This window comes from Sciurus carolinensis, chromosome 3 (genome assembly GCF_902686445.1).
Source record: "Sciurus carolinensis chromosome 3, mSciCar1.2, whole genome shotgun sequence".
Taxonomy (NCBI): Eukaryota; Metazoa; Chordata; class Mammalia; order Rodentia; family Sciuridae; genus Sciurus; species Sciurus carolinensis.
The window spans coordinates 95,682,567-95,701,243 of NC_062215.1; the positions used below are offsets into that span (position 1 = coordinate 95,682,567).

Here is an 18,677-nt window from a genome sequence, read left to right on the forward strand (position 1 = left end):
TATGGGGTCCACCCTCTCCCAACTCTTAGACTGCTTTTCTTTTATTTGAACCAAACCACTCACCCATATTTCTAAACCTACCCTTGGAGAAATAATGCAAGTGTTAGGAGGAAAACCTTGATTGATAGATGTCATGATTTTGTCACTGGTTTGAATCATTTTGGCATACAGTCTCTACAGGTTTAAAAAAAACAGTGAGAAAATTATGCTACAACTTGCATAAATAGAAGGGGGGAAAGGGCAGAAATTGGGGAGAAAAGGGCATTTTTTACTTCTTGACTTACAATGTAGGAGTATGTAGTATGTATGCTCAAATAAATACTTAGTGATAAATAATAATAGTAGTGCGGAGAAGACTTTTAAACAATTTGAAGTATCAAACATTTTCCCAAGTTTTTTTTGAAAACTTAGAGCAAATGAGTGACAAATCAACATGATGCTTCTAAATGGTCTCCTACCCAAATCCCCTGTAATGACTCTTCCTTACTAGTTCTAAATTAACAATTAGTGGATAGAAGAAACAGTTTGTAATCAAAATACAGGGTTGACGTGGAAAAAGTAAGTGCCCAGGGGGTGGGATTTAAATGACACCTCTGAAAATACCAGAATCAGAAAGAGAGTATTGAAAAAAGTATAGCCAGAATCTCTGTACCACTTTCTCCTGGGGTCTGCTTAAGTAAAAAGTTTTCAAAAAGCGCGTGTGGGGTTTGTGGGGAGGGTGTCGAAATCTGTTCTCTTTTTGCTTAGTGCGTCTTCATCATATTTACTTACTAAGAACTGAGACTGTCCACTCAAGGAACCGAATTTATGAAAAACTCAAAGGCATAGAGATATGGGTTCTGCGCTGCCAGGGGTGCGCTTCTTTCTCGGAGATGTCGGTCAGGGAATATTCAAGCCTGCACAAGAGTGGGCCACCCGCCGTGTGTGCGTGTGTCAGCCTGAGTGTCGGCGCGCGCGTGTCAGGATGCGTGTCAGTGTGTGTGCATGCCAATGTGCGCGTGCTGGGGTGTACGCGCGCCAGTGTGCGCGTGCCAGCGCGGGTGTGTGAGGGTGTCCGCGTGGGTGTGAGCGCTACGGCCACCGCGGCAGCCAGCGCCCCGAGCTCGCTGTGCCTGCATCTTTTGACAAGCCCCAGGTACTCGGCTTTCCGCTCTGCGCTGCCGCTGCGCCGGAGCCGCTGAGAGGGGGTTGGTTTCTACTTTGTGACCTCAAAGTCCCCTTCCTCATTTTCTTGGGCCATCAGAGGTGCAGAACTTCCCCCGCCGCCCCTTTCTGGACCAGACTAAGCAAGGCGTCGAGGCTGGGTGCCAACGCGGACCTGACTTGGGCTCCTCGGCTGCTCTGGCGCCAAGAGCTGGGGTCTCGGACCCGTGGTCGGGCGACTCCCAGGGCCGGGTTCCGGTCTGACCTCCCAGGCGGATCTTTCCTCTCGGGGCTAGGTGGACGCACGGATCCGACACTAGCACACGCTGTCTCGGGGCTGGGGTGCCTGGGTGCGCACTCCTGGTAAATCTAGCATTCCCGCCACTGAGCGCTCGAGCCCCCTGCGCCAGCCGCCTTCCCACTGGCGCCGGCCGGGCCGAGAGACACCCAGAAACCCCAGCCTGCAGCACATAAAGGCAGATCCGACCGAGGGCGGAAGACCCGAGAGGCAGAGAGAGAAGAAAAGAGGTAGCAAGCTCCAGTCAAGGGATCATTAATTACAGATTAAAGGCAAAACCGTACACCACACTTTCCATGTGTCAGCTGATGGCCGCGACAAAAAGAAACACAGAACGCTGGGGGTATGGGGTCCCTTCTTTTCTCCCCCGACTTTTATAATGTGTGCAGATGTAAAATGAATTAGGTAGTGACTCTGGGTAGGTGGTGCCTGGGGCCAAATCACAGCTGCACGCTCCGTCGTATAGGAGGATAGTTTGCTGATGCACTCAGAGGTCTGGGGAATCTCTTACAAAAAAAAAAAAAAAAAAAAAAAAAAAAAAGAATAAAAAAGACTATAAATACTCTGCTCAAGCACATTTTACTTCTTTAAAACTTCATTACTCATACATTTTTAAGTTTTAAAATTTGATGCTTAAAAGTGTTGCAATTTATTATCTTCAGTAAAATTCAAAGATCTCTCTCTCTCTCTCTCTCTCTCTCTCTCACACACACACACACACACACACACACACACAATTATTTTGCAATTTTTGTAGACTCCATTTTATTGGCCTGGTGTCTCAGCATTAGAAATACAGGGGGAAAGCCAAACAGACTGAAAGCCAGAGAACATAGCTGCAAGCACCAGAGAGCACAAGTTCCCCTCTATGGCTCTGCAACTCAAATGGAAAAGGGAGAGATGTTTGCTTTGATTCTGTTCGTTTTAATTAATCATGATTTCAAACCAATCTCCACTCTGTCCCTGAGATTTAAGAGACAGGTTCAACTCAACAATGTCCTGAATTCTGCATAGAAGACAGAGAAATGTGCAGACTCTAATGCCTACTCACTGACCATTACAAATTTCTAGTTTTGTGTCCTCATTGCTAACACTAAAATTAGACAGCAGATGACCTTGGAGAATCACCCTGAACCAACATACATTGCACCCGTGTGTATTCTCTTCCTTTTGTTCCTGGGTCAACTTTGGAAATATAGGGGTTTGTCTGTTAGCAATCTGTTTACTTCCTGCTGACGAAATGATGCACCAGGTTGATGGCAAAAAGGCCACATTATTTAGTCATTTTACCCAACTTCCTCTTTATAGATGATGTTTTCCCATTTTTCAATTGTATTTTTTCACCCATGACATTTTCCCCATAGCATTTTGGGAATTTTTTTTCCCCAAGTTTTTTTCACGCAGTGCCAGATAAGTGATTTCCCACTCTCCCCCAAATACTATTTGCATTCAAGATTAGTAGCTGCATATCAGTAATTTTTAAATATCTTCTGATTCATATTCTTAATTTAAATGATCCCAACATTATTGTCCAGACAAATGCCTGAATCAATGTATCTGTGGACCAGTTGCCAATCGGATGACAGGCCCAGCATACTCGAATAAGACCATGATGAAGTTTCTTCAACTGTAGAAGGCAGAGCACCTTCTTTCTTTCCTGACTTCCCAGAAAGTAGATTAGCAAATCAACAAAATGATGCAAATCACACAAGGTTTCAATCCCTTCTCCTCCTCCTCATACATATTGAGGAAAACTTTCAGAAATCTCCCTTAAGATATCCAGTCCTGTGATGTAGCCACACCTCCTCCACTTTTTGGCTTTATCCTGCAGTAAAATAAATAAGGTAAAAGAGCAAATTAGGAGTTTTTCTTTTCTTATAACTTTCTTATGTTTGAATGGATCATCCTGTTGCCGTTGATTTAGGCCAGTTGTTGTTAGTTTGTGTTCTTACCACCCACCAAAGAGCAGCACAGGATTTATTTTATATTAATAAATGATGTTCATGAGTAGGTTTTTGAATGCCAGAGTTATGATTTATTTTTTTAAACGGGTGGGGAAAGGAGAATGGCAATAAAACTAGCTCCTAAGTCATTCAAAACCCTTGGCTTCACACATCTATGTGGGATTTTTAAAGTCTTTTTTGTTTTTTGAAAGTACCTCTTATTTCCCTTTAAGTTCTATTATCATGAGTTAATTTTTTCTCATTCACCCTTGTTCATAGCTTCAAACCCTGTTTATTAGAATTCAGTTGATAGAAAGTACCTTTTCTCCTGTTTGTGACTGTCTCTATTTACCACCCCCATTAAGAATTTCACAATAAATCCCTGCACCAAATAAATTAAAATCTGTAACTTCAGACACACAAGGAAGAAGACATTAATCCACTTAGTAAAATACCCAGAACTCCCCTCTCAATTTCAGCTCTCCAATGTAACATTTAGTAATTGCAGCTGGCTCCTTATACTTTGCTCCCTCCCTTTTATTCTGAATCATATTGGCCTTGTTTAACCTTCATTTCCTCTTCTACCCCCCACATTTGTTCACATACTTTTCTTTGACCATGTTTCTTTCTCTCTGCTGCCTAGATTGAAGGCAATAAATGGAGCTTTCTAAGAGCTTAGTACTTTCTGGTAAAATCCCATTCTACCTCCCTGTTCCACTATTAATGCTTTGTACATTTTTATGCATCCTTCAGTTGTGTAGTTACTGCTCTGTATTTTCCTGATTGATCATTAAGTTATGCTGGCTTTTCAGAGCTGCCTCTATAATCCTGAAGCAAAGGCTTTTTACTTGGCATGCTCTTTGCCTCTGGAATGTCTTTCCTGGCAAGGACAGGCATTTTGGTTTGACTATGGTTCTTAAGTCACCATTCAAAGCTAATGTGCTCAGTTAGGTTTCCACTATGAGCAGCTCTGTTTCTCCTGGTAAGTGCTCAGTGATGCTGTTTAGTTAGAGGGTGTGTTGTAAGTGCACGATGTAATATACTTACATTGTACTTGATTATCAGTTTGCAAAACCAGCTGCAAGCTTTGATATCTGTGTGAGGAAATATCAGAAGATAATATACCATTGGTATTTATTACTCTATAATTAAGGATGTGTCAGTGTTTTCCTTTAAAAAAAACCCCTATTTTCAGAAATTCATATCTCCAGCAGAAATTTCCCTATGAATTACACTCTAATACCATATTAGAAGTATCTTCTTTTTAGGTTATCCCTCCCCTTCCTTTTCTTTCTGGGGAAATAAGTCTCAGGATGTAATTTCTGGGTTATCTATTTGGGATGAGAGGAAGCAGGCCCAGCACTGCACAATTAAAGGTGACGCTGCTGACACCACCTGCTTCCTCTGCTTGCCAGCCCTCTGCATCAGGTGAGAACACGACTCTCCTCTTGCAGTCTTATGTTTACGTGGATGAACCAACTCACCGTTGAATGATTTTAAAGGCAACAGAGAAGAGTCAGTTGTTCTGACATATCACAGGTGCCATAGAGCTGGACTTTTAGTACCAGAAATCACTTCTTTTCCATTGCTCTTTGGGTGGTCATTAGGAGTACACATACAGCCAGGTAAGGCATGAGATCAATTCATAATACGTATTAGCAGTTTATTATTCCATGTTTCTTCTGATAGTGAAGGGTAGGAGAAAAAAGGGGGGAAATGGTTAATACAAATGTTTTCCCTCTCCTTTTCTTTAAGGACTGATCCAAACCAATGGACTGGACCATACCCTAGAGAAATAGCCTTGGGAAATTCTAGGCCTGCCTCTAACAACACAGCAGCCAAAGAAGGTCGAATTCTCCTTAGGCCCCCTCAAATGGAGAGGTTATAAAAACAAATGCTTACCAGGAGGACCATAGATGTTTTATAAATTTATGAATGAATGCAGTACAGTATAAGAACACAAGGAGTGGTGGAGACTGAATAATAGTATTAACATAAACACTTAATTATTGGTCTCTCATTTTCCTATTATTACTAACAAAGTGAACCACAAGGCAATCCCCTGATGCCTTTTTCCCTTTTGGCCCAGTAGGGATAAAAATGGAAGAGAACTAGGGATCCAACTAAGTCATACACACTAAATTTGGTGCTTTCTGAAAGGCACACAGGTGACAATGACAATATCCCATGTAGGGAAAGGTTCGTTAAAAAAAAAAAAAAAGTCTTCACATTTCTCTAAAATGCCTGGCTCCTAAATATGCTGCTATATGATGCTTCACTATTTCTCATTGTGAAAGTAATACTGGAAACATTAAATTTTTTAAATATGAAGGAATTCCTGGAGAAAAGTTACATAGGCATATATTCCTAATGGAACTCTTCTAGCGCTCAACCTTAGGTCTGCTACTTAAGTACAGTAACTGATGGGAAAGTAATATAAACATTTTAGATTTTCTGCCAAGAATAATCAGTTTACGAAAACATTTGGGACTTCCCCTAGGGTTGAAAATACATGATCATAGAGTTATGGGAGAGACTAAGGAAGTACTCAGGTAATTATAGCTAATGTGATGTCCCCTGAAGATGCTGATCACAAATTTCAATTTAGGAAAATGGGCTGAGGATGAATGGGGATCCTGGTCCGTAGGCCATATGTGTCTTACATGCAGTGAGGGCATCCTGAAGATAGTAGGGAAGCTACCTTCCCATGGGTTAGTGGCAATCACAGAAATACTCTTGTGTCTTGAAGGGAGAAAGAGACAGGTAATATGATGGGAAATGGACAGTGTGGTCAGGAGCTGAGAACTCTGAGTTCTACCATGCAGCTCTGAATTTTTCAAGATAAAAAAATACCGTGCCCATTTATTATCTGTCTTCTTCTTTCTCTCACTACCCTCAAAAGGGTTTATAGAGCTATAGTTTTCCATCTTGCATCTATAATAGAAATGGAGATCAGCAGCCTCAAGAATAGAAACTCATGGACCGTCAAAATCTGACTTTCTCCATAGTGTGATTTGGTTCAAGGTTGAGGTGAAGGCCTTGGTTCCCAATTGGCAGTCAGAGCAGCTTTTGTCACTGTCTGAGGGAGATGGTTTTCTGACTTCATCAATAGTTTAGAATGTCAGGAAATGTTGAAGATATATGGTAGCAAAACTAACTACATGCTTCCTAAAGTTTTTACAGTTCTAGCTTAAGTACTAGTTAATTGTACAATGAATGTGGCTCTTCCCCTGATATGCCCTGTTCTCATTGGTTCTCTGAAGTAACCATTACTTTAAATCTTTGGAATGCAACCACCATTTGACCCAGCTATCCCACTCCTCAGTATATACCCAAAGGACTTAAAATCAGCATACTATAGTGATGCAAACACATCAATGTTTATAGCAGCTCAATTCACAATAGCGAAGCTATGGAACCAACCCAGGTGCCCTTCAACAGATGAATGGATAAAGAAAATGTGGTATATATACACAATGGAATATTAATTCCTATCTTTTTTGGGTAATATTTTAATCACATGCACCTATCTTTGAGAACGAGATAGAACTGCTTGCATGCTATAAAACTTTCCCAATTATGTTTTAATGAAATCTTTAAGGGAGGGTGTGTTACAGAAGCATTAATTGTCCTTTATCTCAATTGAGATTTTAAAATGAAACAGGTTTAAATCTGTTTAAATCAAAGGTTTATAATATACTCTCTTCAATGCTAAGTACAAGATCTGATAATAAATATTCCCCAATTTTCCACTGAAACAGAAAGGCAGTTAGGGCAATACTTGTCAATAGTCTATTGAAGAATAAGAATCAGCATTAAAGGACAGAATGGATTATCATCTGAAGACTGATTTTATCACTCATAGAAAATATCTTTAGACAAGTGAAATTTCTTTTGTGTCTCATAAGATTTCTGGGTAGCAGATGCTTTTTTTAAAAAAAACAGATTTTACTTTAAAAAAATATCAAATGTAATTAACACCTTCAACATAAAATTTTTGTTTCCAGATGCATTTCAAGGTGTTTAAATTAATTCATGCAGCATTCTATGGCTGAGGGTTTCCATTTACTTAGGAATTTTGCTGCTATCTTTATGCGGAATGTCTGAAGAACTGAGAATAAGAACAGGATATTTAAACTTAACCATATTTGAAGGATACTTCCTAAACCAGGAACATCTTGAACAAGTTTGTTTGACCTATTCCTGATCAACATGGCATAAATGATGTAGGTTAAGAACTAGGTGTGCCATTGTAATTATAGAAACATGGAGTAAGTTTAGGGCAAACATCCTAGACATCGCATATAGTTCTTGATAACAGGCAGACTTTTAAAAGAATAAAAGTGAGCATTAAATTGGGGTTAAAAAAAGAAAGACAAAAATTTTCAAAAAACATACTTAAAACAAGAAATAAAGGGATTATCTGATCTCTTTCATGAGATTAGGGGAAATAGGAACTAATAAGTCAACTTGTATTCCTAGTTATTCGCTGACTTCAAAAAAATATCTATTAACAGGTGTTGCGAGGTACATGGGCGAGTATGCATGTGCGTCCTGCAAACGCACACACTTGCGTGCACACACACACACACACACACACATCTTTTTAAATGCTCAGAATGATACATTTATAAAACTTTCTATTGCTTAGGTGCACTAATGCCAAATCTGACAGCATTGTTTTTATAAGTAACACTTTTAATGTAAAGTTTTTATCCTGGAAGAATGATGGGCACAGCTGAAAGTGAAACTCCATTTGATTTTATGAATGCACATTTCAGTATAATATTTGCCAAAATCATAAAAATATTTAAATATTTTAGATGTTTAATGCTTTTTTTGCCCTATCAGTTAGGGGGCAAACATATAAGGATAGTGGATGTGTATACAAGATTTTTTTTTGCTACTGAGGATTGAACCTAGGGGCACTTAACCACTGAGCCACATCCTCAGCCCTTTTTATCTTTTTATTTTGAGACAGGATCTCGTTAAGTTGTTGAAGCTGTCCTTGAACTCATGATCCTCCTGCCTCAGCCTCCTGAGTCACTGGGACTATAGGCATGAGGCACCATCAGGCTGCCTTTAAGATCTTACCCACCATAAAATATGAGCTCACTATTTTCAAGATAATAAAACTAAACATCACTTCCTGGCTGTGAGATTTATATTATCTCGAGAAGATGTCATTTGTGATGCAGCACCTTTCTGATTGTTTTATCTCATTAGAGTATAATATAAAGTATAATCGTGCCCAAGAGAAGTGTCTATAAACATCTTACTCATATTTTATTTATATCTTCATAGTTTTGTTTTCAAATGGAATTACCTCTGCTAGATTTCAGGTTCTATAGTCTTAGACTGGAAGGGACTTCTGAAATAGTTCCTGAATCCCTTGTTTCATGAGTGAGGAGGTACTTTGTTTAGTTACTTCCCTGTAAGTCAGGACCAGAAGCCAGTGGTGTGGTGGCCCATCATACACTGTGGATCTCATAACGAATAGAGAGAGGAGTCTCTTTTTAAAGACAAAGATAAAGCTTGTTGTTTCTGCTTTTTACTCTTCCTCTTTTAAAATTTCCAGGTCTCATGGACTCTCACTTCCTGCTTTCTTTGGTCTGCAAGTCTGCCTCTCTTGAAGGTTGTGTGTGGCTCTCTAACCTTGATCTATTTCCTGCTTTTGATTTTGCTACCTGTCAAATGGGCCCTATTGGATTTCTGTGCCATTGCTTACTAGACTGCTCAGACCTTCCAGAAACCAGAGAGCCAGGCTTGGCCCTTGTCTAGCCACCTCTCCCTGGCTGCTACTCACTATTTGCTGTATAGAAGTTATTCATTTCAAAAGCTAGGAAAATTACAATTTACCTGTCAGTAAACAGAAGATGGTTTATCAACAGACTTTACCTTAATGACTACAAATGTTTACCTCCTGCTTTCCAGAATGCAAAGAAAATCTTGGAAATGTCATAATATCTTACAAACATTTGCAAAACAGATCCTTGTTCATCCGGAAAAGAAACAATTGTATTCGTTGTCTCTGACACTAGGAAAATGTTCAGTGAGAAACATACAGTTAGATGCGCACACTTAAACGTAAATGAATATGCTAATTAAAAATTGCAGTGGGCACTTTATTAAAAATTTATTTTACAATCTAGTCATTCAAAACATCTTTGCATCAACAAATACAGCAGCTTGACTATTGGAATCATAAGTGATTTATCTTGAAAAGATTACATTTGTAGCTGGCTAAAAATATTTTTGGAGAATATTTGTATCAAAATTACTGGTTTTCTTAGAAGTATTTTCATTTCTTTATTTTTACTCCTGGAAAAAAAATAAGTATCTTAGTATTCATTTTATGGGTGAGGTGGATCCACTGACTGTATTTGCCATGTTTGTCCGAATTACAGCTGTTTATCTTGCAACTTTCTTTAAGATTAATTAAATGCAAATGTAACTCTGTGAATCATGGGAATACCTGCCAGACTCCTTATTAATACCTTCACTTAAAAACTCCTGTGCCACAGAGTCATTAATTTGCTAAAAGAAAAGTGCTAAAGCAGCCCTTTGCCCACAAACAATTCTGAGATGGCTGCCCAATTAGTCCGGTAGCATTCTGATCTTCCTTTCAGGCCCTGTGGCCCTTTGAGGACACAAGAAGGCTCCGATGATAACCTGGCAACCTAGGTAGAAACCCAGCCAAGTGTGAGCGTTTGAAGCTGCAGTTTGGCTGCCATCGTGTCGGCGAAAAGAAAGAATTCAGGCACCATGTCATCCAGTACAAAGGATAAAAACGGATTCAACCGGAAATTCAATGTGGCACCACATATGGGATACATGAGTGCGGTTATACAACAGGCCACATATTTTTTTTGAACAGTCTCCTACATGTGATGCCGAGGACATGTGTAACCATCATAACGTCTCTAGGAATCTGTATTTAATTTGAGTTGGGGTGGTGGCAGGGATTGGAGATCTGAAGCCGCCACAGGTTTGTGGCAGATGGCTCTGTGTCAGCTATGACAAGCAGCCAGGCTCGGCTTCCTCTGCAGATTTTCTTTTCTCTCTGATCAGGTAAATATGGGCACACTCTGGAAAGTTCTTCAGATTCTGCCTTAGGCTGCAAGTTTGTGACTTAGTCCCATCTGTCACAAATCTTCCCTAGGTTCTGTTGTAAGCAGAGACCTGAATTTACCACGTAGGGCTGCCCAAGAAAATGAAGCAATTTCACCCTGTACCAAGGGAGAAGGAGAGAAGAGAAAGTAATGAAGAAGCATGAACCACTGAAACACCAAAGAAGGCTGAAAATTCATATTGCAAATTTGCATCACTTACGTCAATTATATTTCAAAAAGCTACCAAGTAAATGGTCCTTGAGTTCCACCACTTCAGGAAATCCTAGTTTCTGATTGGTTTAAAGTGTCATTATGTTTCCAACTATGAGAGAAAACTACAGTTTGGTTTTTGTTTTCGTTTTTGCAAATGGGTATATTCTGCTGCATATATATTTCCTGGTTTATGTTAATGGATGACAGCTATTAAAAGTTCATCATCCAACTTTTAACTTTTATAAATACAGGAGACATGACACTCTTAAAGAATGTTTTTGCTAATGCAAATTTTACTTTTAAGTGGAAAGACACAAGATAAATGCCCTTACTATTATTGGGAATTTATAAAGTGCTTCACGTTTTTCAAATGTGTTTATATTCATTATTTCATTACAGCAGTACCTCAGGGGGAAAATGCTATTACAATTGAAAAAAAAATTCTTCTAGATTTGCAGATAAATCATATAGAAGCCAAAAAATCACCTACAGTCAGGCTGCAAAAGAGGAGCAGAGAATGACAAAAACCTCTAACTGATCGTAATTGGGCAAAGTGCATCTATTGTGCTAAAGGTTATTGCTTCTATTTTGTTTAGGCAAATCAAAGGAAACCCAAACTAAATAAAATTGAGGGAGAAAGTAGAAAAGGAAGGGAGGAAGGGAGAAAGAAAAGGAGAGGAAAAAGGAAGAACAGGATAGCGATGAGAGAGAAAAACAGTCAGAGTTTGAGACAAATTTTGTATTCAATTCTGCTGGTGCAGTTGAGAGATTTTATATCTTCTTAAAATGTCTTAAACATTTAAGTTTTCATTTTTAAGGAAAAAGTAAGGACTTCGGAAGTGTGTTCATGCCAGTGAGGAACACCTTGTTTACACTGAGAATATAAACTCAGTTAAAAGACTCCTCTAAAGTGACCCACCAGTCTGTTGAAGGGAACTTGAAGTAGCTTGGCCGTGGTGTGGATGGACGTAATGAAGACAACCACAAATGGGCTTTTTTGGGCATCGAGTCTGAATTGTAATCTCAATCACTGTTTGAAATTAGTTTTAGGCAGAAATCTGAAAATTCTTCTCCCCTCCAAATAACATCAGATTATAAAGTTCTCTTGAATGTTGAGGAACTTGAAGAACAAACTAAAACTCAGCAGCTATCACCTCAAAAACCTTTAAAAAAACTGCAGGTCACTCACAAAAAGCAGAAGAAAGAATAGTATTTCTTTCTTTCTCCCTCTCCCTTTTTCTGCACAGAATATTGCTCAATTTGTAAATTGTAAATAAAAGTAAATGAGAAATAGTACAGGAATGACATCTCTTCTGTTGGTCCAGGTGGTGTCCACCTCCTTACAACTGCTCCATTTGTACTTGTGTTCTGTTTTCAATGCTGGTAACAAGGGACTATCTATAAATGCTTTTCTAAAACATTTTAAAATGAAACAATTGAAGGTTCTCTAAAAGCATGCAGTCTGCTCTCAAACACTGTTGGAGATTTTCAGTAGGTAATATCACATAGTATAAGTAAGACCAACAAATACAATGTCATGTTATAGACTTCTTTGGGTTGGGAAGTAAATCCCTGGATTTTTTTTTTTTTTATGATTTCTAGAGACCTGTATTGGAGTTATTCTTAGGATTCTGTGAATTGAAACCTGCTTTTTATATGCAAGCTCATGGTCCATGCCTCTGCTTGACTTAGAGAAGGATGCATCCCAACATTCTAAGAAAGTTATAGTCAATGACCAAACTTTTTAAGATGTGATCTTACATTTTGTTTTTTTAAATATTTTGTTTTAGTTGTGGGTGTACACAATATCTTTATTTTATTTTTATGTGGTGCTGAAGATCAAATCCAGGGCCTCATGCATGCTAGGTGAGTGCTCTACCACTGAGCCACAATCCCAGCCCCAATTTTTTAAGTTGAGAAAATAGTTTTAGATTTTTATGATTAGGAAATATTTCATTTTGGCATGCACTGGATTTCTCTAAAGAGCCTAAGAAAAATTGTGTGCATGTGCCTATGTGTCTGTTAGTGAGTGCACACTTGTGCATGGTGAATTTAAATATTTCAGGCCTGAAACATTTCAGGGAAGAATTCATGAACAGAGTTTTGCAGTAGAGTCACTTTAAGAAAAAAAAGTAAATTCTGTTTCTGCTTTTCAGTTACTAGCATTCTGTTTTAAATCCTGCTTCAAGTTATAGCCCCAAAACTCTCACTCATATTGAAAGTATAATGTCTCATGTGAGAAGAAAGCCAAGTGTTAGTAGCCTTATTCTAGTCATTAAATTTCTAAGTGTGAATCCATATGAAAAATTGTATCCTAAAGTGAACTCTATATGATAAGAAGTGAAATGATTTTAAAATGTAAACTTTTAACAACAAAAAAAGAGTAAGGTGTAAAAATGTAAAAGGAACAAATTAAAGAATTCAGTGACATTCTATCCTTTTAGATCTTAGAAGCATATGTTTTATAAAACCAAAACAGCACTGCCCAATGGGAAAAATCTTTTTAAAAAAAATCCACATTCTTTTTCACAGAACACAAAAAAGATCCTCTTCTGCTCCATAGGAAAAGTAGGTAAAAAGCTGTCTTGGAGGAAAAAAAAATCTTTAGTGTTTAAAGAAAGCAAATGCTACCTGAAAACTTGTACATTTATAGAACCATAAGGTGAAAAATTATCATAATTTACCATATCTTTAAAAGGCATCTTTTTTCAGTTTTGTATCAAAATCCTATTATAACAAACAAATTTGTGGTCCTTCTTTGTGATTTATAACTGAGTACCTTGTAAAATGCCAGTTTTTCTTCATAATTGTATCATAAAAGTTCTTGTTTACTTATAATTTGGGACTAATTTCTTTCATTTTTGAGATTAATTGCTAGATACAATATCACGAAGATCTATGAATGAGGACATATATGAAAGTATAGATTTATCATAAAAAACCAGGGTAAAAATAATTTAAAATGAATTATACATATAAATTCTTAAAATGCTTATGCATGAATTGCTTATTTATAAAATTGTGTGATGGAGGATTTTATGATGTACAAACTGAAAATATATGTGAGTACTCGCATGTAATAACTCAGTGAAGCAACATTTAATGTATAGGTTACATTTTTAGTTGTATGAGGAATGATTTTGTATATTAACAGCATACCACTAAGCTAACATTCTTTCAGAATTTTTCCAGAAGTTGTTTGTAAAACAAATAGTTACAGCAATGTTATGGCAGCAACTGTATTAAAGTATTTCAACTGGAGATCTGCTTTCTTTTCTAACTAGAGACAACTTGTTGCAGTAACTTTGAAATAGTTAAAAATTCGCACATGTGGAATAACAGAGTTAATAAGGTCTAACCTGAAGCAATATTAAAAACTGATAAATTTTGATGGTAGAAATACATCTCTAAATACCTCATCAAAACTTCACCAGAAGGAAAAAATCAATAATTTAATGGTGAGCGCAATGAAAATAGGTGTGTGTCATATGTAAAAAATGAATCCATTTGTACTAAGACTTAAATCTAATTCCTCAATTTTCATAATCTGCATATTTGGACAGTCACATGGGAACTATTCAATAAGTACTTTATATAAACAAAACTGCTACTGAACTTTAAAAATTAAGAAATGTTTGGGGAAAGCTTGGGGACTGTCTTCTCTGTGAAGCTTCACATGTGCACGATACAACAGTATTGACTCAAGGAGTGATACTGAAGCCGGGAACTGTGCAGTCAGCATTTTAAACTATTATGAGCTACCTTCTGAACCATTGCCAAGTTAATAGACAATGAAAGATAATGAGCTTGAAATTGGGTGTTAAATTGCATTTTTGGTTCTCTCCCTTTTTCTCGAAGTTTAACTGTTTCCTGGAGAAACAAAGTCATGTTTTGATGTATCACTATGTAAATATGTATTTTAGGCCATGAGAAAAGAAAAGAGAGAAAAAGGCAGAGAACTGTATTAGAAGGTTATACATTAACATAGGAAAATTAAATATGCTAGATTATAAAACTGCTAGATTGTAAACTATACTGAATTTATGTAAAATGAGGATGCTATGTTCAAAGGATATAAAAAGGTATATTACTCATGGCCTATAGCCACCTTCGAAACTCATAAAGCAGATTTATCCTACTTCAATTACTTAGACTTTCAGGAGGGCCTTTTTGTGTGTTATTTCAACAATGTAAAATTCCAGATTTGAATAAGGGGAAAATGATAATGAAGGAGGGGACTGAATGATGATGCTATTTATATATATGATTTTCCTTCTGCCTTTGTCATTCAGAGATGAGACCCACAGTCTTAATTCTAAACAAACAGAGGAGTGTCATGTCATGTTATTAAGCTGGATGAGGGAAATATTCAACTTCTGAAAGTCATTTTTAAAGTAGTTCAGAGATGAACACCAAACTTCACTGATGTCATTCACCTGAGTTTTTGAGGACTAAAGATTTCATTATGATGGGAAGAAAGGCTTATCCTCATTAGTATAATTGTAGAATCTTTCCTTTACTTCCTTTTAAACTAATGAGTTACATTAATCCAGGTTCATTTTTATAAGCCTCTTGGGGCTAAATGTAAAGGACAGTCATCTTAGAAAACAATAAATTAAAAAAAAAGGCATGTACCATGCATTAAGTGCACGTATTTCATAAGACCTAGGTTAATACAACTGGCATCCAGTTTAATTAATCCTTGTTAGTGTAACAACTAATATCCCTCCCTTGCATGTTTCCTTTAAACATTAGTATGTTAATTAAATGTTTTTTTTAAAGATTTTTCTTTGTACTTCAATATGGCATTTATACCACGTAAATCTCTTCTCAATAACTACCTTATAGAGATGTTTTCTTATAATATCTGGTCTCTTGCAGAAATTCTGGAGCCTTTTTGAAAGCTGTTCAGGTGTAGAATACAGATATTCAGCTGCAGGAAAAACAGATACATTTTTAATAAAACAAAAACCTCAAAGCACACACTCGATATTAGTCACTTTACTAATTAAAAATGCATATTGCTCTGTGCCGCCTCGTGTTTTACATTATTTAAGCATGATTTTATAAGGTTACCTCAGCTCACAAGGATGTTTAATGCTAAATAAGACTGTGTAGTTGTGCTGTTTAGACATCTCCTTTGGGTGATTAAAATACATTATTCTAATGTAGCACAATGCATATGTGATATATTTAGTGATGAGAATTTTTTCAAAGAACTGGTACTATAGCCGTATGTACCCTGAACAACAGTTGCATATTATTAACTAGTCAATTGTTTAAATAATTTGGTGTGACTTTCAGTCCTTGATTTTTTCTCTCTGTGTATATCATTAAAAAAAATCTGTAAGCAATTGCAGCAGCACTGACCTGCTTATAAAAATCCATCATTATGGGATGTGTATGCTAACAATGAAGAATGCTATTTGAAAACTTGCTTTTTTGTTATCTTAAAAGAACAGATGGTAAATATAAGCTTACTCTAATGTATTAAAACACATAAAATTTTCCTTAACACTAACATGTTGACTTGCCAAATAAACAATTGCTCCTGCCTAAGTTTATTTTCAAACTTTCTAATTTAGCATGAATCATGTATTAAATCACAACCAGGACAAAAACGTATTAAAGCAGTTACCTGGAAATATTTCAGGATAAACCAAATCTTTGGGACAAAGGGGGTAACAACCACAATAAACAGCTTCCAACCTAAGGAAATTTTAGAAAGAGGATGAGAATACATCAAAAAGACATTATCACCGTAGCTAGAAAGTGGTTTGGTTTGCCTGAGTTAAAAGTAAGAGCCCAGAGTTAGCTGGGACAAAAACATGGTCGGCAGTGCAGTCCTAAAAGCCAAAGTTGCTCTTTTAAAAGATTTTATTGATCATATATGAATTTCATAGAACAGAACCAACAGCATATGTTTTGTTCACTGAATTAATCAAAGCGCAGTGCTGCATTTTTTTTTGTTTTTAAAATACTGTTTAACACATTTTATAATCAGCAGATAAACACATGTAACAACATGGGTAAAGTATGGACAGCTTTTCTTAATAATGCTGCAAAACCTCAGAATGTTCATTTCTCAAAAAATGTTTAAATAAAATAGCAAATACTTAACTTTAGCACTGAAGCCGTAGAAATGATCGAGGCACTTTTAAAAGCAGCAGAAAAAAATTTACAATCTGTTGTGATGGGACATTTTCATTTTAAGCTCATGCTTCGGAACGATTTGTTATTATGCAGAATGTAAAACTCTTCCCTTTGTTGAAAAACTCTCATGAAGATTACTTTAATGAACACTTTGCTTTTTTGACTAAAAATTCAGCTCACTTTCCATTTTATTAGGAAAGAATTCTTTTATTATTAAACAAACCGACATGAAAGTTTCACTTTGAGACAAGATTTCCCTATGGACACCTCTGGGGCGTTTTCCTTCTCATCACAGTGGTAAGGGTTAAGCAGAAGGAAGGTATGGCCTCTCCTACGGCTGTGTTAGATTCCAGTAATGACTATTGATCTGACATATAATAAACTTTAAGGATACCACTGTCATTTCTGTTGGCTAGAAATTATGCAGTGAAATTCAAAACACTCTTTAAAATATGTTTATTTTATGAGAAACTTTGAATTGCATCCAAAATGTTGACCAAAGGCAGAATTTATTTTGAACTGCAGATTTTTTCAGCCAAAGAATAATTTGAAGTCATGTCAATGTTTACCTTGTTTATTTACAGTGACAAAGTACATGCAATTTAAGCTGTTTTAAGTGGATGATGTTTTCCCTATTTTATTATGTTAAACTGAAATTAGTTTAAAGGAAAAGTATTTACTTTGAGCTGCAAATTTTGGAAAAATGCTGTTTTAAAGTTTTGCTTGAGAAATGATAGAAGTTATGAGATAACACAGTGGGAGGGTACAAGTTCTAGTTACCAGTTATTAGTTTCAGAATCCAAACTGATACCAAATATTTTTTTCTCTACATACACACATAGAAATTCTTATTGTAAGCACAGCTGTACACTACACTGTACTGTAGTATAAAGCATTATGAAAAGTTTAGAGCATATAAACCCATGATATCCTTCATGAACCAAAGAAAACATGCACTTTATCTGAAGACATTCAGTTTCAAATGTTGTGCCAGCCGAAAAACCAATACATATGAACATTCTCTTATAATTACATAAAATCAAAAGAGTGAAGTCCCAGGCATTTCAGAAAGTGCACATGTTATCTGCTTTTTAATAATGGATTTGAATTATAGTATTCTATTCCCGGAAAGAAAATCACGGGCCAACTTACATTTGAGTCATTGTATGAGTATGTACCATGCCAATTCCTAAAAACCTCTGCTAATTAAAACACTGTATAGTAAGACAAGAATAGTACTGAATGATTTAGGAAGAGAAATTTTATAAATTTTAGATTTCAACTTTTATTTGTAGATTATTTTATTCATGATTATATTTCTAATTTATCAAGAAACAACCACCATCTCTTTTGGTCATATTTTTGATTTGTTAAAATGCTAAACCTTACCGTTTGGACTGTCTTACAGGACTATTTTAAAATAAATGAAATTTATACATTCATTGTCATAAGTTTACATTTTGTTATTTTAAAAAAAGATCATCTCATGACAACAATACAATTATTCATCATTTCAATTCTTATGCACTACCAGTTAAATAATAAATAGGGTTCCAATTGATCTATTGTTAAAATGACTAGTAAATGACCTTTTTATTCCAATTAACAAATCATCTGCTAAATCTATGAATCTTAATATTCAGATCTATTCACTTCAATTCATACAATTTATCTGCAAATAGTTGTTGGGCTTTTGATTCTAAATATAATTAGCTGATAATTTTGCTTGGCTGAATTACTTTTCTGGAGGGCCTGCAAAGGCTCTCAGTCGCATTATCTAGCAATAATGAATCTGATAGGTGAAATTTTTTACTG

The 18,677-nt window shown here is 36.5% G+C and overlaps 1 protein-coding gene across 18 annotated transcripts in view; it reads right to left on the minus strand.

The window, feature by feature from the left end:
• Nucleotides 1–1,931: 1,931 nt before the first annotated feature.
• Gtdc1 (glycosyltransferase like domain containing 1) overlaps nt 1,932–18,677 on the minus strand; it is a 399,059-nt gene continuing 382,313 nt past the window's right edge. For 16 of the 18 annotated variants that reach the window (XM_047545003.1, XM_047545007.1, XM_047544996.1 and 13 more), the window contains 3 exons: nt 16,348–16,418; nt 15,551–15,642; nt 9,483–10,613 (listed from right to left, as the gene is read on the minus strand). In XM_047545003.1, the coding sequence (XP_047400959.1) occupies nt 15,568–15,642; nt 16,348–16,418 (146 nt within the window). In that variant the 3' untranslated portion in view covers nt 9,483–10,613; nt 15,551–15,567. Of the gene's footprint in view, nt 1,948–4,431; nt 4,479–9,482; nt 10,614–15,550; nt 15,643–16,347; nt 16,419–18,677 lie in introns of those variants that run through there. The other 2 variants (XR_007107717.1, XM_047544995.1) reach the window with 2 other exon arrangements.